This window comes from Anabrus simplex, chromosome 11 (genome assembly GCF_040414725.1).
Source record: "Anabrus simplex isolate iqAnaSimp1 chromosome 11, ASM4041472v1, whole genome shotgun sequence".
NCBI classification, from domain to species: Eukaryota; Metazoa; Arthropoda; class Insecta; order Orthoptera; family Tettigoniidae; genus Anabrus; species Anabrus simplex.
The window spans coordinates 10,207,644-10,228,851 of NC_090275.1; the positions used below are offsets into that span (position 1 = coordinate 10,207,644).

A 21,208-nucleotide genomic window follows, 5' to 3' on the forward strand; every position below is an offset into this window, starting at 1 on the left:
AGCTTCCCCTGCAACATATTTCTATGTTTATTAATAAAGAAATCAGTTCTGGAAAATATCTGTTCACTTGGAACTGATGTAGCCAGTTTGGAGAGGTATTTCCTGGCTAAAACACAGCTCTTGTTGCTGTGCCAGTATTCTAGAGGACTGCTTGTACGCCGAACATAGCCTTCTCCAAGGTTATGCTTTATCTCCACAGCAGTATTGGCTGCAGTGTTATGGCTTCTGTTTCTCGCTGCTACTACGGCATCATAGATCAGATGACAAAGATGGTGTGCACTGCTCACCAGCTGAAGTATGCGATAACTCAATGCATCAGTCAGTATAGCCGTACAATCTGTTGTCATATACTGCACTGCGCTTGTGGCATGGTGTGAATCCATTAATGGCAACGCAGTGGCCAATAGGAGATTGGTCACCTAGCGTTATAGTCACGATTCCCATAAATCGCTCTCAAATTGCCTCTGTTTTCCAGCCTCCCCTTGCCAGCATGAAATGAAGTTGCCTGTATTGTTTGTTCAAAAGAACAAAAATACGTCAGCAGAAATACTTTTGGGATGACCCGGCACTTAAAAACGCGTACTATCACGGAAGGGGAATTATCACAAAGAACTCCTCCGGCCCGTTCTGCATCACACGAAGCTACGCTGTCAACAACTGCGAGGTATGCAGGTAGGTGTTCGTCCTATCTACAGTTATGACCTCAAATAACTCATGAACTGTTTAAATTACTGATATTCTGTTTTCAATTTCTTTGATGGTATTAAGGGACTCATAGTTGAACCTAGAGTACTTTTTCAGGGTCAATATACACTGACATAATGGTAATAACTTTATTTTTAAAATGGAACTATAATATTTCCTACACCTAAGCTTAAACTTATGGTCATTACAAATTCAGCTTTGCGATTATCTTGAAAATTGGACAAGTACTTCTTGAGGACGTTAAATGTCCTCAAATATGCTTCATTTGCCATCCATAGGCTGTCATGTCCGATTGAATCACGAATACTATAGTCAGCCAAAACATGAACTGTTCACATCTAGGTATTTTTTATTTTCCAACTTGTCGATACATTAATTGCTGAAGGCAACTTATTGGTTAAAATTGGTACATGTTTCGTATATTATTAACATCTTCAGCCACATAACACTGTTTAGATGAAAAATTCATATACTGTATTGACAAAGTATCAATGTTTTGAGAGAAAGTGTCCTTAAAAATAGCATAAGAAGATGCTAATAAAAAGTTACTTAATCTACATTAATAAAATGCTGTACGTTTCGACAAACTCACTTTTTCTCTTCACCAGCGACCAAACATTCCACCAAATAATTTGTGGACTTGATCCTTAACCTCCTAACAATATACTCTAACAAATTTATAATTAAAATACAAGAAATGTCTATAAAATATTTAAAATTACATTACTCTAAATCAGTTACAAATAATAAAAGACTTCTCATCTAAATAAAATATTTAAAATTACATAAAAAGAGCATCTCTTTCTTCTTAAAATTCTAATATCACTAAAAACAAAGTGTGCCCGTCCACAATTGAAAATTTTATTTCAGCTCCTTTTGTTTGAAACTTCCTCCAATTGGCTAATCTCTCTCTGATCGGCTTTCTGTTACATGATGCCCACGGTGTAATGGGATGACAAGAAAACTTTAAACTTAGTTACACCGTGAACCCGACTTCGTTTTTTCATTTTTCAAGTTTATAGGGCACAAGGAATAAGTTATAAAAACTGGCTGAAAAGCATCCAATTGCGAGTCAAGTTCGTCCACATGTATACAAGCAGCCACACACCTGGCCAGAAAGGGATTAGCCATTCGGAGTAAGTTTCAAACAGAAGGAGATCATAAAATTTTATACTGTAGATGCACACTTTGTTTCTACTGACATATGAATTTTAAAAAGAGTTTCTCATTTATTTCATTTTAAATATTTTATTTAGATGACAAGTCTCTTATTTTAATTGTAACTTATTTAGTTGACATTTCTTGTATTTTAATTATACATTTCTTAGAGTATATTGTTACGAGGTTAGGTATTAAGTCTGCAAATTATTTGATGGAATGTTTGGTCGCTGATGAGAGTGAGATTCTCAAAACGTGTACAGGTACAGCATTTTACTAAAATAGATTAACCAACTTTTTATAGTACTGACAAGGCGGGCATAATCTTTATCAATGATTTTCAGTGGTGTCAATATGGACCAAAATCAAACCATTATGGTTAAAACAATGAATCCAGTATCTAATTATGACGCAAATACTCTATAACATTGTAAGGGATTATTTCCCTCGTCACCATAATGTCGGTAAACACAAAAACTGGTTAAATGTATACTGAACGTCTGATAAATGATGAGAAATAATGAAGTATACCACAGTAACCATCAGTTCCTGTACTTGGGCGTGCATGCTTGCCCAGTCTCATTTAGCTGCAGTGTTAATTTCGTGATCGCCCAATAATCTCTCTGGGTATTTTTTTTCCTCGTGTGGCTACTTCTAGCTGAGTGCAGCCCTTGTAAGGCAGACCCTCCGATGAGGGTGTGCGGCATCTACCATGTGTAGGTAACTGCGTGTTATTGTGGCGGAAGATAGTGTTGTGTGTGGTGTGTGAGTTGCCGGGATGTTGGGGACAGCACAAACACCCAGTCCCCGAGCCAAGGAAATTAACCATTTAAGGTTAAAATCCCCGACCCGGCCAGGAATCGAACCCGGGACCCTCTGAACAGAAGGCCAGTACGCTGACCATTCAGCCGAGTCGGACATCTCTCGGGTATTGTAATCTCTTTGGAAAATGTTTCCCAGCATTCTCAACAGATGGCGGGAGGGTTTCCAGCTCTATTCATTACGTCTCTTGCCTAAAATATGCATTATCTTTTCTACTTTACATATACAATCTCTCTGGCCAGCTGATGAGGTAAACAGAAATGGTGAGTGCGAAACGGAAGAGATGTTTGAAGACAAAATAGGAACTATTGTTGTTGTTGTTGTTAGTCGCTTTCGACTCTCCGTGACCCCATAGACCAAAGTGCGCCATTCCTTCCTGTCGTATACTATTTTCCGAAGTCTTTCTAAATTGAGACCCGTGGCTTCCTTGATGTCATCAATCCACCTCATCCGTTGTCGCCCTCTTCTCCTGCTACCATCAGTCTTCCCCAGCATTAAGGTCTTTTCCCGAGAATCATGTTTTCTCATGATATGACCGAAGTACTTTAGTTTTTGCCTGAGTATTTGACCGTCCAGTGAACAGCCTGGGTTGATTTCCTGTAATATGGACTTATTAGATCTCTTCGCAGTCCACAGAACTCTAAGGAGTTTTCTCCAACACCATAGTTCAAATGCATCTATTCTTCGGCGCTCAGCCTTTCTTACTGTTCAGGTTTCGCTTCCGTACATTGCTACTGGGAAGACCATAGCCTTCACTATACGACATTAGTATTTCTGATAATAGTGATAATGATTCTAATGATTGTTCGGATAATGACCTTTGTATTTCTAGTGAAAGTGAAGAAGATATTACGTCAGAAGCTAAGGTGATAGTAGTAGTAGTTAGACATGTGGAAAAAGTGTAAGCCTGGCGATAGTGTGCAACCTAATATAATTCTATTTATGGGAAATACTGGTGTTAGGGTTGGATTATTATCAGAGGTGAGTGCGATTGACTGTTCTGAACAGTTTCTAACGGATGAAGTTTTAAATTTGATAGCGACCAAAACAAAATCGTATAGTGTAAAACAAAAGCTAAAGGGTTCCACCTATTCAATACTGTTTGTGGCAACCTTTAGAGCTTTTGTTTTACACTATATTGCTCTTCAATACGGATTAATATGAAATTTATTACCAATAACAAATTTGTACGCTAAAAGTGCATTGAAAAACCTTTATGTAAATCTCCGCATACAAGGGCAAAGTTTTGGAAAGAAACAAACTCTTATGAAATTCGGCAGTTTATTGCGTTCGTGTTGTTGGTGGGAATAATACAAAAACCTGAAATAAAAATGTATTGGTCACAGGACAGTATTCTCAAAACACCAATATTTTATGAAATCATGTCACAGGCCTACAGTAAAAGTGTAAATAGAGTGTAAAGTAAGTTTTTATTAACCTTGAATAATATATAAATATGTTCCCTTAATAATTGTTACTCATTCCTTGCTTCCTAAAAATGATTTCGTCCGAAAAAAACTCGCCTTTCTGGCACAGGAGGTCTGCCAGAACCCGCCACTGTAGGGGTTAAGCTTACTCATTCGTGCACTTACCGCTGCACACAATGCCAGAATGCGTATTCTTTATAATTATGTTACAATTTTTTCGCTCCAGATTGTGTACGAGCTTCCTCTAGTTTGTCCTGTCCATCCACAGATGTTCGTACATGCAATGTCACTTTACATCTCATTTCAAGGTCCTTGAAAATCTGCTTCTCCCATACATTACAAGGTCTTCCTCTTGGTTTCTTTCCAGGAACTGTTGCACGCTTCGTTAACATTGCAGTAACACGACAGAGACCACAGCTTCCTGACAAATAGCTTAGAGTAATGAATGCTAACATTTTTATACAGAAGTTAATTTTAAATCCTGTACTTCTCCCTTTGTGATAAGACCAACAATTTGCCCATGACTTTAGTTTTTACAGGATAAAACATGCACCAAAACATATTTTTCCTGGGGAACAGATTTACAAAAAAAGCGTATGAACTTCTGTTGCAGCAGTAATAGGAAATTCAACTCCAAATGCGTATGTCAAACCCTTGCGCTGTTTCTCTATGGGGTTGGGTAGGAAGAGAGAGGAATTTTCGTATTGCGTTTTTACAACCAGATGCCCTTCCTGACGTCAACCTCATCAGGCGAGTTAACGAGATGAAATTAACAATGTGCTATATGACAGTATGTACGAAGGGGGTGAAATCCGGTACCAGCAGATAAAACTTCTCCTGTCGAACGGCACCAAGGAGACTGTGCAAGGCTGGAAGTCTCCATCCAACAGACGAATCACCATCAACGGCGACATATACCCTCACTCCATACGAACACCGTGGAAAATTTGGAACTGTATCCAGGCTTTTGGCTTGCAATCTGCTGATTAGAAATTGAATACAATCACCTCTCCTACCCAGCCAGCCAACATTCTGATGAGTTTTTTTTTTTTTTTAAAAACAGTATCTGAACCAGGCAACCAGTGTCAAAAAATACAGATTAGACATCTTGAAGATGGCAGCCACCAGGAGCGACACTGGGTAAACTTTATTTTTTAACTGGACAAACATTTTAAGCAGCAAATTCACCTTTACGGTTCCCAGGCGAACATTTTCCTCTTAACTTTTTTCACATTAACTTACGATACATGAGAGTAACAGAAGAAGGTTATCCTAGGTTACAATCTAACTGCACGCGATATACCCAGTCATTCAGGTGTTGATAGTTCCACAAATATACAAACCATAACGTTTGCGGGGTATGGAGGAAATGCCTACTCCCAGTCCTGAACAACTAGGTTGAACTTGTAGCATTTCATTTATCACCAATTCATACTTCATTAATCACCGTTCCAGATCACATCTGGAATTGTAAAGCCTGACCTCGGTCAGAAATGTTTCGATCGAAAGATCAGACAATCAATGATGACGAGTCTTCTAATGAATAAATCCACCGGTGTGGACAAACAACAACAAGGATCTGCACAAAGACACCACTCGGAATCGGTAGGGTGTCAAGTAGAAGCCCAACAGACAACTGACAGACAGTGGACAAACCCAACAATGTAAGAGGAGACTTAAGTTCAACAAATCAGGAAAATTTTCATATTTTGCAACATTAAACATTAATTCACTAAGGTGGGCAAGTTGAAACATTTAACTAAAATGGCATACACTATGATTAAAATATTACTATTCTCATTCTAAAACTTTACACACAGATTTGGTGTTACAAATCAAAGTCCTGGTAAAATGGGTATGTTAAAACTGTTTGGATCATTCAAACACTTGTGAAATACACTAATGCTTAATTCTAAAATAGTGTCTTATTACTAAAATAAGATTCACAATAATTAAAATGTCAATTCTTCTTCAAATCTCAAGCACTGGTTTAATGATACATTTCGAAGTCGAGGTAATATGGGTTACTGAAGCTGTTTGCGCCAGTCAAGCATTTGTGGAGTACAACTTTCCTTAATTGGTGTATGACAGCCCACTGCTAGCAATTGTTGCTTTTGGGTATTTCCGAGTAGAAGGGAACGGCTTATATTCGGCTGATCTGTCTCCTACCGCTTATATAGTTGTGAACTGTAGAAAAGCAATTTTGTTTATTGTGTGAAGTATGGAAGATGTATGATGTTTCCTCGCGTCCTCATGGGCTTGCCTCCTGCGGCTTGGTCTGTGGTACAATGTGTACTGTCTCTCGCTGTAATTTTTTAAATTAAAAAATGTAAATATATAGTCTATATAATTACTACTACGAATAGTAATGATTAGGTGGAAACATCAAACCTTTTATAATTGAGAACTGAAAATGAGGTCGATAGTGAGTTTGAAGGTAGCACACCATCCCCACCTCTAAGTGATCCACGACTTCTACATTTAATGGCAAGAAAATTGTGCTCATTTTTGACAGCTATTTATCAAAACTAAAGTAGATTTATCTTTTTTCCTAGTGGCTTACGTTGCACCGACACAGATAGGTCTTATGGTGACGATGGTATAGGAAAGGCCTCTGAGCGGGAAGGAAGCAGCTCCAGCATCTGTCTGGTGTGAAAATGGGAAACCACGGAAAACCATCTTCAGGGCTGCCGACAGTGGGATTCAAACCCAGTATCTCCCGGATGCAAGCTCACAGCCGCATGCCCCTGACCGCACGGCCAACTCGCCCGGTAAACTAAAGTAGATCTTGGCAAACGAAGCCAAAGAATACTTTTATTTGATGTGGTTTGAAAACAAGTTATCATGAACTATGAGCCCCATCGTAGCTCTCGCCTGCAGCCAACATACCAGTAGTAGCGAATGTCCAGTGGCCAGAGTGCACCACTTTCACAAGTATTAACACTAGAACTGCCGGAATATATTTTACACCATGAATTGAAATTATTGTATTTTCGTTCTCGATACGCACAGTTCCTTATTATTATGGTTTTGTCTGTTTCTGTACATTGCTTTATGAGTTTCAATATTGATTTATAAAAAATAAAAAGTCGCCACGCACACGTTACACTGTCGCCAGAAACATTCCGTTTTGAATATGGATTAAGTGCAGGATTTTCTTTTGAGGGGGTATGGCCAGCTAATCTACCAGGTATAGTCTTCCCAAAGTCTGCTACAATCTACTCCGTGATGCCATCAGTACCTAATGACGCATTATCTGGCCATGGGAGGCTTTTACCCTGGTTGTGGTATCCCCTATGATACCATGCTTTACGGGTTACAATTTCTACGGCTCTAATAGAATAACTAAAAACTCGTCAGTACTCCGCCTATGTGAGTCATCATTATAATTTGAATACGGTATTGACCAAGGAATTTCTCCAAAGGTGTTATGCTGATAGTTATAATAATACTAATAACAACTTACCTTCAGCCTGAACAATCTGGTTTACAGCGTGATCTGAATCACTGCTTCCCGAGTTATAATTTGATTGGTAGTATTCTTCGTATGCATTTTTTCCTTCTTAGGTCCTTTATATATGGACCACTTTCTACATCAGACATATCTTCTGTAATGTCATAGACTCAGCAACTGACTATTTACGAGATATGTTTACTGTACTGTGACAAGCTGACGAAAGACAACACTACCGGAGACACAGCAGAGGTAATGATCGTACAATTCGTAATATGTCTGAGTTCCATTTTTGAGTTTTTGAACATTACCGTTGTGGACAGGATAATTATGAGCATATGATTATATCTCAACTATAGATATGTGTTATTATACATTTTAATATGATAATTATTACAGCGGTTAAATAACCGCTCCGGCGGTAGTAGGTATACCCGTTACTCGCTCCGGCGGTAGTAGGTATACTTGGTATGGATTTTCCTGACCACTAATCAGGAAATGTCCCTGCAGCTCAATATCCTACAATAAAAACTGTAGTCAAAATTGAGTTTGGAATATGTGTAGCGGTTATTTTGACCGTTCTGGCAGTTCTAGTGTTACGGTGGCGGACAATGAATTTTAACTTTTCACTTATTCATCTCCCCCATTCATAATCAATGGCAAGTTTATACAAGGTAAATAATACTGTATATACAAATAAGTAATTTGAAAGGATGTGTTGAGGTTCATATAGAACGAAACATGTCATTCCTTTTTCAGGTATGTACTAATCTTTTATAAGCCCACCTGGTGTTTATGATCATTAAAGCACCAAGTCTAAATGGTCTGGCTCTGTGTTTAGGCAGTTCGAGTCCCGTTGGTTGAAAAAAGATCACCATCAGGATGTTGGCCGGCCGGGAGGAAATATGGTGGTATACAATTTCTAATCACTAGACCGCACGTCAAAAGCCTGAATTCAGTTCCAAACCCTCCACAGTGTTCATATCGAGCCAGGGCATGTGATACTGTTGACAGTGATTCGTCTGTTAGATGGCGAAGTTAAGCCTTGAGCAGACCCCTTGGTGCTATTCGACAGGAGTAGGCTGTGTGGCGGCACTAGGGGGTTCACCCTCTCTTGACCTATTATCATATATAACGTCGTTCATTCCATCTGATTTAACTCCTTTGACGAGGTTGACATAACAAAGGGCATCTGGACATAAAAACTCGCCACAAAGATTCATCTCACTTCATATCCGACACTGTAGAAAAATGGTACGAAGGTTGGTCAATAACAACTAGTCTTTTGCCATAAGACCTATCTGTGTCGGTGCGACATAAAAGCCGGTAGCAAAAAAAAACAACTAGTCTTTTATAAATTAGCGTCTTAGGTTCGATAGATTTGAAAACTTCACTTATATTAACTATGTCGACATTTGAAAACCAAAGCTTCCATCTAAAAAACTCGAACTAGGAGAACTGACCCCTAAATGGAACAGAGGCTAGGACAGTCACTGACATGGTCGAGAAGAACTCAAATTATCGTCCAATTCTTGCCCAGCAAACATCGTTATATAGACAGTCGATACAACATCAAAGGGTTGAATATGTGTCTTCAAACAAGGGATTTATGCTCAAACACTTTGAGTTTTTCTCCATACTACTATATTTTTAATGCCCATGGTTGTTCTATTTGTACTCCCTTCCCTCGTCAATTTATTAAGCACTGCATACATACATTATTTTGTGCGTGGGTTACCTTCTGAAAAGATGAGACAAAGAAACACATTCTGGACAAGAAACCAGCATGAACCCAAAGCAAGCAGGAATCCTGCATCAATTTTGTTTGGTATTCCATGTGGGTCACTGATCAGATATTTATGTTCTTAAAAAAAAGTGTTAAGTGACGCAAAACAAACGACAAATATCAACTCAATGCAGCGCGACATAATCTCTTCCTGTTCTTGGGTAGATACCACTGGAAATCCACAGTCCAGCCAACCACTGGTAAAGATGTTCCATAATTTCATGCGGCAAATGGGAATCATGCCTTAGTTCATAGAATTCCATCCTGCAGCAAAAAACTTCATTGTCGATGTGCTACACCATGTATTTAAGAGCTGATTCCAAGTAACAGAAAATGTTTCGCAAGACTGATAAATCTACAACAACAAAAGATTAATTATTATTTATAAGTTTCATTTTCCGTATTGATTGAATGCACTATACAGATAAGAAATGTGTTTCAGCTATCATAAATAAAATATATTGTAGTAGTGTTTTGTATATGTAGGGTTAAAATATCTATGATCAATGTGGTAATGAAATTTTATTTTCATCCCCGTTAGACATCCGGATGATCTAAACATAATAACATCTTTGTGATATTGTCTAATGGCTGTAATATAATAACGTACTAGCTGATGATGGCCGTGGAAGGCCGAAACCGGTACTAATGTAAATCCATTTCTAATAAGTAAGTATTGATAGGTGGAACACATTTCTTATCTGTATAGAACAAAAGATTAGGACAGGCTTATTTCTATTGAGAGGTTCTAAGAGACTTGAAAATTATTTCCTGGGTTGCACTAGGCTAACAAGGGACTATACCACCAGAAAAATCCATCATGTAATACAAAGTGCGATGGCTCAAATTTAGTGCTGAGGCGAGTCTGGCCTGACAGTTTGAAAATGGAGCAACATTTTGTCGTGGTACAGACTATAGGCTACATATGGATTGTTCTTCCAACACCAATCTGTGTTCTTTTGTAACACCTGGTGGATCCCAGTTCCAGTATCAAGCAAGAAAAGAACTTTCAATTCAATTCAATTGATATGACCACATTGAAACTTAGAATTCTAAGGAAATTAGCAGCTAATTTTTCCATGCCTACATTTATAAAACTCAAGTATTCACCCCAGGACTTTTAAACAACTGGGTGGCAGGAATTGAGTAGTCAGGCAGGGTAAACTACGTAAAACAAATGAATACGATAGAATTTCAATTTATTCCCCCCCCTGGGCACGTAAACATTAACTGTATAACTTAAATATTTTAGTGTTATCACAAATGAGACAGAACAGAGTATTTTGAACTCCTAGTGTTCTACAGCTCGTTCATAATCGTGTAACACCGGGGCTTACCAGTCTGTTGCTGTAGAATGCCATACGGGTTTGAAACGTCATACCAAACTGAGCGCTCGCATGGGATTCCACGCTACCCCAGACATCGCTCCTGCACGACATTATGTGACAGTCAAGCTAAACTGATGTAATTATGCTGACAATAATGAAGAGGTAGCATTTAAATAAACCATTTTACAGTATTTATATTGCCGGGCTGAGTGGCTCAGACGGTTGAGGCGCTGGCCTTCTGACTTCAACTTGGCAGGTTCAATCCTGGCTCAGTCCGGTGGTATTTGAAGGTGCTCAAATACGACAGCCTCATGTCGGTAGATTTACTGGCACGTAAAAGAACTCCTGCGGAACTAAATTCTGGCACCTCGGCGTCCCCGAAAACCGTATAAAAGAGTAGTTAGTGGGACGTAAAAAAATAACATTATTTATTACAGTATTTATATTTTAATTTGGAGCATCCATTGACTCAAATATGCTTTAATATAATGTAACTGCACATATCTAGGTTACGTTAGCCAGGCAATCTGTAAAAATGGCAGTGCGGTGCGCCCATTAAAATGATTCCAGGGAGAACACTGAAAACTCCCTGCCTGGCTATAATTTGAAAACCGCTGAACAGATTTTTATGAAGATTTCCTGAAGGAGGTTTAAACTTATTAAATATTTACCTCATAAAGGAAACCAAATGGTATCAACTCAAGAAAACAACAGCATGCAAACACTTTCTCAGCTTACCTTGCTTGAACAGTTTAAAGATATTAAAAAACTATAGGTCTATCAAAAGTTTAAGTACAGTCATAGATATACATACATTATCATTATAGATTGTTATGCCTTTCAGCGTTCAGTCTGCAAGTCTCTGTGAATTTACTGAATATCGCCACAATCCTCTATTTACAACTAGTGCTGTAACCTCATTTAGTTCTACACCACTTTTATCTTTAAATTGTTAGAAACTGAGTCTAACCATCATTGTCTTCGTTTCCCTCTACTTCTCTTACCCTCCATAAGAGTCCGTTATTATCCTAGGTAACCTATCCTCCTCCATTCGCCTCACATGACCGCACCACTAGTTTATTATTATCGTTTTATGCATACAGCATCCATCAAGTTCATTCCTAAATTAGCTTTTATCTCCTCATTCTGAGTAACCTTCTGCCATTGTTCCCACGTGTTTGTACCAGCAATCATTCTCACTACTTTCATGTCTGTTACTTCTAACTTACGAATACGATATCCTGAATCCACCCAACTTTGGCTCCCGTAAAGCAAAGTTGGTCTGAAAACAGACCGATGTAAAGATAGTTTCGTCTGGGAGCTCACTTCCTTCTTACAGAATACTGTTGATCGCAACTGTGAGCTCACTGCATTAGCTTTACTACACCTTGATTCAATCTCACTTACTATATTACCATCCAGGAAGAACAAACGCCCTAAATACTTGAAATTATCGACCTGTTCTAGCTTTGTATCACCAATCTGACATTCAATTCTGTTGAATTTCTTACCTACTGACATCAATTTAGTCTTCGAAAGGCCAATTTTCATACCATACTCATTGCACCTATTTTCGAGTTCCAAGTTATTAGACTGCAGGCTTTCGGCACAATCTGCCACCAAGAGCAAGTCGTCAGCATAGGCCAGACTGCTTACTAAATTTCCAACTAACTGAATCCCTCCCTGCCATTTTATACCTTTCAGCAGATGAGCCATGTAAACTACGAACAGCAAAGGTTAAAGATTACAGCCTTGTCTAACCCCTGTAAGTACCCTGAACCAAGAACTCATTCTACCATCAATTCTCACTGAAGCCCAATTGTCAACATAAATGCCTTTGATTGATTTTAGTAATCTACCTTTAATTCCATAGTCCCCCAGTATAGTGAACATCTTTTCCCTCGGTATCCTGTCGTATGCTTTCTCTAGATCTACAAAACATAAACACAACTGCCTATTCCTCTCGTAGCATTTTTCAAATACCTGGCGCATACTGAAAATCTGATCCTGACAGCCTCTCTGTGGTCTGAAACCACATTGGTTTCCATTCAGCTTCCTCTCAACGACTGATCGCACCCTCCCTTCCAAGATGCCAGTGAATACTTTGCCTGGTACACTAATCAATGAGATACCTCGATAGTTGTTGCAATCCTTCCTGTTCCCTTGCTTATAGATAGATGCAATTACTGCTTTTGCCCAATCTGAAGGTACCTTACAAACACTCCATGCTAATTTTACTACTTTATGAAGACATTTCATCCCTGCCTTCCCACTGTACTTCACCATTTCAGCTCTAATTTCATCTATTCCTGCTGCTTTATGACAATGGAGTTTATTTACCATCCTTTCCACTTCCTCAGGCGTAATTTCACCATCATCATTTTCCTCCTCCCCATGAGCTTGGCTGTTCGCAACACCACCAGGAAGATTTCCTTTTACGTTGAGAAGATGTTCAAAATATTCCCTCCACCTCTCCAGTGATTCCCTGGGTTCTATTATGAGTTCACCTGAATTACTCAAAACACTGTTCATTTCCTTTTTCCCTCCCTTCTTAAGATTCTTTATTACTGTCCAGAAATGTTTCCCTTGCTGCTTGGCCCAGCCTTTCCAGGTTATTACCAAAATCTTCCCATGACTTCATTTTGGATTCAACAACTATTTGTTTTGCTCTGTTTCTTTCATCTACGTACAAATCCCTCTCTGCATCAGCCCTTGTTTGGAAAGATTTCTGATAAGCCGCCTTTTTACGTTTACAAGCTGCTCTCATTTCATCATTCCACAAAGATATTTACCTTTTCCCATCTTTACAAACAGTTGTTCTTAGGCATTCCCTTGCTCTTTCTACTACAGCATCCCTGTATGCCACCCATTCTCTTTCAATGTCCTTGACCTGCTTACTGTCTACTGTTCGAAACTTCTCACTAATCATATCCATGTACTTCTGTCTAATTTCCTCGTCCTGGAGATTTTCTACCCTTATTCATTTGCAGACAGATTTCATTTTCTCTATCCTAGAATTAGAGATACTTAGTTCACTACAGATCAGATAGTGGTCTGTTTCGTCAAAAAATCCCCAGAAAACTTGTACATTCTAAACAGATGTCCTGAATTCGAAGTCAGTTAAGATATAGTCTATTATGGATCTGGTACCCCTAGCCTCCCATGTGTAGCGGTGAATAGCCTTATGCTTGAAGAGAAGTCCAGCAAACGCTTCCCATTCCCATTAGCTTCCATATCTTCTCCACATTTACCAATCCCCCTTTTGTATCCTTCAGTTCTATTTCTAACTCTCGCATTGATATCGCCCATTAGCACTATTCTATCCTTGCTGTTGACCCTGACTACGATGTCACTCAATGCTTCATAAAACTTATCAACTTCATCCTCATCTGCACTCTCACATGGTGAATACACTGAGACAATTCTCGTCCTAATTCCTCCAACTGCCAAATCTACCCACATCATTCGATCATTTGCCCAACAGAAACAATGTTGTGTGCAATAGTATTCCTGATAAACAGCCCTACTCTATATTCTGCTCTCACCTTTCTAACACCTGTCAAGTAAACTTTATAATCTCCTACCTCTTCCTCGTTATCTCCCCTTACCCGACTATCACTTACTCCTAGCACATCAAGATGCATCCTCTTTGCCAACTCAGCCAGTTCTGCTTTCTTTCTTCCATAAGCCCCATTAATATTGATAGCTCCCCATCGAATTCGATTTTGTTCACCAAGTTGTTTCCAAGGAGTCCTTCGCCTGTCAAATGGGAGTGGGACTCCATTACTCCCATAGGTCTGAGGCTTGCTTAAATGTTCTGAGCTTGGTAAATTCATGAAGCAGGATGCTACCCTACTTACACATAGTCCAAGTGAGGACCTCTCCTCTAACGGGTTATGGGCAACCGGTGGATTGTACAGCCCTAGCCACCTGAGCACAAGGAGGGCCATGACTCAGTCCGAGATGCCCACTCCCATTCCCTAGTAACTGGTATCCCGACTCTCAGGACCAGTTACTAGGCCACTCAGCCGTTGCCCATGGTTCACGAACTAGGACGTGACTACAGTAACACACACCATGAACCTCAGAGATATATTTTTTAAACACCACTTTCATTTTAAGCATCGCAGCATTAAACATTAGCTCACATTTTTGATATATTGCTTCAAAACTGTATTACATATGTTTTTAGTAGTCTCTTGGGGCCTCCTTTCACTTCCAAACACAGCTCTATTCTTTTGGCTTTACTGTTCACAAGATTTCTACACTTTGGAACAGTAATGGTGTTCCAAAGTACAGATAATGCCCCCTGAAGTTATTGGCCATCTTTTTGCCCTGCAGACAGCTTACTCTTTTACCGATTATGTATTAAGCCATTCTGCTTGGCCATTCCAGAAGTGACACTTCATTGTCTTGAAACTACTGCATTGTCATTTCAGATTTGTGACAAGATCCTGCTGATACTCAAAGTACCAGCCATGGAACTTTTCTGTTGAAGGTTAAACATTGTTTTGCATTGTAAAAAATGTACTCTTTGGAGTACCATGGAACCTCTAAAAAACCTTAATATCCCAGTTCCTTTTACAAACATGCACTCCCAGACTACAGCTGCACAACCACCACCACCACCACCACTACCATCACCACCACACTGGACCGCTGGTGAGAAAACAGACGAGAAGGAATTGACCTACACAAATTCCCAGGTTACGAAGAAGCTGGAATTGAGAGCCATCACTTAAGAAAACCTTACCCGATCTTTGCCTTCCTCATTCTTATTTCTCCTCCAACATTTCCTTCGATTTTGACATGAAACTGCAGTCTGGAGAGGTTTCTTTATTGCAATACAGAAATCAAAATGTTGCTCCCCAAGTCACTGGTGGCACTGTTTTCTCTGTTCTCCCTGGATATTTCCTCTGTATTTTGGGAAAGGAAGCATTCGGATACAACTGCAATGGCTCTATCCTCCTTGGCCTATCACTTTACTATTCTTATATTTGGTTACTATCTGTACCACATGTTTTACTTATCCTCAGTTGAGTTATGACTTAACGTATTTGTGCATACAACTCCTCGACACTTTTCCTATTTTTGATGTAATGATCACTTTTCATACCTGAACAAACAGGCAGATTCAGCACAACTGAGTGACGTGGCAATATAGCAACATTCAGTGGTGCGCTCTTTACAGTAGACATTACTTAGACCACTCTGGCTCTTACAGCATGGGATGCTTTTTAAGTGGTTTTTTTTTTAATTTGCTGTGAAATAATAAACACCGTGTCCACTCTTAACAAACCAATATATACGAGCACCAATATATTATCCTCAAAGGAATTCATTAATCCTCCATATATTTTCATGACTAGATCACCACAAAGAAAAGATGAGAATTTCTCAATTATTCTAAAAAAAGAAAAGGCCTAACTAATGAAAATTTTGATTTATGTTATTCGTTTTAAAAATGTTCCTCCAAGTTAGCATTTGTTAGCACTAGAAACACAATGTAACCCTTGGCATGAAGTTCAGCTTAACACTGCCTAAACCACTGAAGATATTCTCAATACATGTGCAAGAATGTAGAGTACAAAAAGTCTATAAAAAAACCACAAGATCACCCGTGTATAAAGAAGCCCTGAACTAAATAGCTACATTTTCCCCGTGTTCACCACATTAGTTTGCGAATCAGTGTTTTATATGAAAGATGGAGGCAGAATCATTATTTCTATGGGAGTGGAGACGTGGACAAAATTTAAAATAACCTACAAATAATACCATCCCAACTTTTATTTTTTCTTCGGTAAGATGATAATTCGTCACTAAGGGTAAGAAATAAACAAAAGAAACAAAAACAGCAGTGTTCTCTTAACATTCGTTAGAAACGGAAGTTTCCATCTGACCTCTGTCAGTCAAGTTTTACTGCAATCAATTTCACTGCATTTATTAAAACTGTTAGCACTAGAAACCCATGAGGCTCAGCTTAACACTGCCTTTTGATTCCATTTGGTGTACATTTTTCACAACTCGAAGGACAGGATCACTCTGATAAGTAAACTCGTAGACACAGGCAGAGCTAATGTATGACACGTGTCTAGAGAGTAAGGTTACAGCCCATATTGGCAGACATGTATATTTTCGTGCCTACGTTGGCTATACTGGGTTTGACCTTCCTCTCGTGGGCATTCCTCACTGGTACCTGAAGTCTAGTTCGAGTAACACATGTTAACAAAGGCACTTCCTGCCAAATGTCATGTTTCCACCATGCTAGAGGAGAGTGTCCAGTGGATGGTCACACACAGCAATTGTTCCCGTTTATGGAAACACGAGTCGGCAACACGTAATGAAGGGGTGCTATGAATTCTCAGAAGGTAGGACCAATGTAGGAACTGTAGGTCATTTGTGATGACTAGGGCCCGGATTTCCATGCAAATGCATGTTTTTAAATAAGCTTGTTACAGTTCTCAAACTTTGCAAATATTCATTGTATAACTTAACGATTCCAAATAACCATTCTTTTTCTGTGCATGCTTGCATGTTTTGGCCTTTTTAGGAGAAAATTCATGCACAATGCATGTTTTAAAGATTTTGGATTTAATAGCGAATATTTGGACGTCTAACATTGCATAATATGACTTTTCTTCTGACTTTGGCGCATATACAATGTTAACTTGCATGATAGTGCATTTTTTAATATTGTTTGCAGAATTCGGGACCATTTTCCTCGTTATACATATGTCTATTACTAAGAGACTGAGAGAATGTATTCCTGGCATCCTATATGACAGCCGAAGTTAGTACATATGGTAGAGGTCCTATAATCCAATTAACCAAGCACTTTCTTGTATGTTGCTTGAGTAAACATTGACGTAAGCCAGAAGACCCTACGTCGATCTCTGTAATTCTTAGGAATAAGGTGTCCCAGTTATACACTGCTATGAATTGAATTGTGAAGTGATCCATTGAAATCCTTATTTTGATTTCGTCAAGCTTATAAAATACGTATTGTGGTGAAAAAGCCAAAGATGTGCAACTGGACCTCACTTTGTCCCAAATGTCTTCATTCAAGTATGCACCTGTCACTTCTAGTGAAGTGGAAAGATCATTTTCTGTGCTTAAGATAAATGGATGAGCTTAAATCAAGACAATTTGGAGAAATTATGGTAGATGTACACAGTTTCAAAAGGAACTCAATTTTGATAGTGCATATTTTTCAATTTATTATGCATGTTTTGCCACATGATATTGCATGAATGCATGCATATTTTGAGATTTGATAGTGCATGGAAATCCGGGCTCTGCTGACGACTGATGAATTTCTTCAAGGGATTCAGAAAACATTCCTGCGACTTCAACTTGTTTCCTGAAGGACAACCCTTCTACAATAATGAAGAGATCAAGAAAGAAGTGGAGATGAGGTTCTGGTAGCAGGTGGTAGAATTCTATGATCATGGGATATAGAAGCTAGTACCCAAAAGGGTATGGACAACGGCAGCAAATATGTCAAGAAAATAACCAGTAAATAATTTGTAGTGGATGTTTTGTCAAATAATTTCTTTTTTAATGAATGCTAGCCTTTGTAACCTTACTATCTGGACACACCTCATACTAAATTTGAACAAATGAAAACAACAAGAGAGTACGAGCAACTTTCAAAAAAACCAAAATCTTAATGAACTGAAATGGTAAAAGTGACTAAAAAAACAAGTCTCCTCATGAGTAGCTCGGGAAGTCATTTCTAGCACAGTGGCTAAAGAAGGTACAACAGGACATGATAATTCTGTTACTCACACAATCCAGATGTGCAACAACAATGAATTTTCTTCTTAATCTGCCACAACCTGCAAATTCTGAATGCATCAGGTATGTAGAAGTTCACATTAGTGGCACAATTTATATCACGTCATACCAGCTAAGATCACGCTCGCACACATTCACACAAGATCCATACGTGTGACCAGTGCGCAATTCCACGTCACCCAAGTAAAACTACCACCACTCCACACCCCCAATAAGTATTAAATACATTCTACAATTTAAAAAATAAAAAATGAAACACCCCCAGGTGTTGGAAAATGTAAAATGAAGGTTGATAAGGTAACAGTGTCTGGTGTAAGGAGGGGTTAGGTTAAAGCACACACCACACCTACAGGAAATGTATCTGTAAAAACAAAAACAAAGAAATTAATACATTATAAATATATATGTTTTTTTTTTAAAGAAGCACAAAACTGTTTCATAGGGTTACAACACAATCCACATGAGAGTATGCAAGAGATATTAGTTTTTAACAGAGCACAATGGAAGTGGTCTACCCTGTGGTCCACAAGCTGTGTGCTTCTTGCAAGCTCAAGCCGAGGACAGTACTCACTTTGTCTGCTTGACGGCGGTCACTTTTGTGCCAGTTGCGGCTGTGGTGATGGTAGCAGATGCCGTCGAGGTGGCAGTCGCGGTTACGTTGGCGACTTGTTGCTGTGTCGACTGCAAGTTGCTGAAGAGGAATCCCGTACCGGGAGCGTTCACCAGAACAAACTGCTGCTGCTGGGGAGCGTTGCTCCCTTCGCCACCAGCCGTGGAGTTCATCGAAGCATTCGGCACAACGGGCACCAGTATAACACCCGGAGGGTTCTGAAGCCTAGGTCCGCTGCCAGTACCCATTAAGAAGGTGGTGGTGGGCTTAGGTAGGATAGAGCTACCCGATGTGACGGTGGCAGAAGATGACGGCCGCGGGACAGGTTGAGCTCCGACGCCAGGCGCAGTTGTAAAAAGAATCTGAGGTCGATTCATTATGCCCTGCCTGTTGACAGTAGAAGCAGAAGGAGGCGGGAGAGACCCAATGACTAAACCTCCAGCTCCGAGAGCAAACGGCGCAGGTCTGTCGGTGAACGAAGTCCCTTCCCCTAAAGTGGCTCCGAGTTTTGGAGCTGGAGTAGGAGCTGCTGGAGGAGAGACAGACAGAACGTTGTGTTTCTGTACAACAATGTATCTCCTCCCCTCCATCCTCAGCAAACCCTGGGCATTAAGAGGGTCTTGTTCGGCATCTGCCTCAGGTATCGAGGCAGGAGCGACCACTGCAGCCTGGACTTTAGACGAGGTCGCTGTATCGGCAGTCTTGTACGGAACAGAGGCAGCTGAATTTATCTGAATAGTTGACGAGGATGGGAGCCAAGTTGTAACAGAGCCAACAATATTAGTCTTTTTACTAGCTGAATTTGCACTACCCGACGTTGCCGAGCTAACTGCAGTGACTACGTTCCCGGCAGGCCGAGCATCTTGACACGTGACTTTGACGTAGCGCGGCACCATTTGCAATTTACCGGAGGCATCATTGGTTCGAGGCAGCCGCTGTAGTTTGGGAGGCGTACTCCCAGGTGAAGTGCTCTGAACATTACTGGATGCATTACTAGTAGATGCTTTATTGTTATTGCTAACACTGCCCAGAGTACTGATTGGGGTCAGAGGAGGAGGGGTTGTGGAAGTGACCTTGGTAACAATATTCTTATCCGCAAGCTTTGGGGTTGATGCAGTTGATTTTCCTTCCTTAAGCACCTGCTGGCATTTCTGTGAAAACAGCCCAGAATTACATTACAAGTCAAACGGGAGGAAAACATACATAAGCTGAATTAATATACAAAATGAAAATAACAGCTACTCACCAATTAAGAACAGCATTTTTAGATAAAAAGAGAAAATAAGCATAGAGTTAATCTCTTCCATGATCTTGTATTCTTTGATTTAGCCCTTTCCCACCTGAAAACCTTTATGTTGATTTTTCTTTAAAAATGCATTTTTGGAATGGATACAAAGTCTGGAAAAGAGAAAAGTTACTACAGAAAATCTTTCTGATGATGATGATGGTTAGGAGCTCATAGACCAAGTTCTCCCATTACTTGATACCAAAGGATAATAAAATTCAAGTCATTCATTGGGGATGGAACAGCAAATAATAAGAACAAATTATATTGCTCATAATTTTTTACATAACTGGAGCAATATATATGAGAAAGGTTCAGTCAGGTGTTTGCAGATCCTTTCCCAACTTTACACACAGAGAAGAAATGCACAGGCAGACATTACATCTGCTGCCTAACAACAGCAACGGAAACACATTTTGCGAATTCTGCACCATCATTGCAGTCTGGGTTGAATACTTAACAGATCAGACATTTTTAAAATTAATCTGCATAACTGTGTGGGTCAGGTGGGAAAAGGTTAGGTGGAAAATAAACAACAGAGTAAATATGTATTATAAAAATGAAATGAGAAGAATCCTTGAGATAATCAAACCATAATTGACTCTATTAAAGAAAAGTATTACAAGATTAAAATTAAATGTTACTATTGTTATGAAAGAAGGAGCATAAAGATAAAAATTGGAGATAATCGAGTTTAGTTTCTAAAGCCTGCCAAATTTTAGTAGTTTAAAATTTGCCACTGATAGCATGCTGTTATTAATAGCCACCTCGTTTTCACTCTTTCCTTCGGGATCAAGAGCCTTACTAGAGCTTCAACAAAATGTACAGATAAATAT

The 21,208-nt window shown here is 39.3% G+C and overlaps 1 protein-coding gene across 2 annotated transcripts in view; it reads right to left on the reverse strand.

Moving 5' to 3' along the window:
• LOC136883282 (serine-rich adhesin for platelets) overlaps positions 1 to 21,208 on the reverse strand; it is a 314,874-nt gene that overhangs the window by 62,589 nt on the left and 231,077 nt on the right. For both annotated transcript variants that reach the window (XM_067155505.2, XM_067155504.2), the window contains exon 9: positions 19,049 to 20,238. In XM_067155505.2, the coding sequence (XP_067011606.2) occupies positions 19,049 to 20,238 (1,190 nt within the window). The remainder of the gene's footprint in view (positions 1 to 19,048; positions 20,239 to 21,208) is intronic.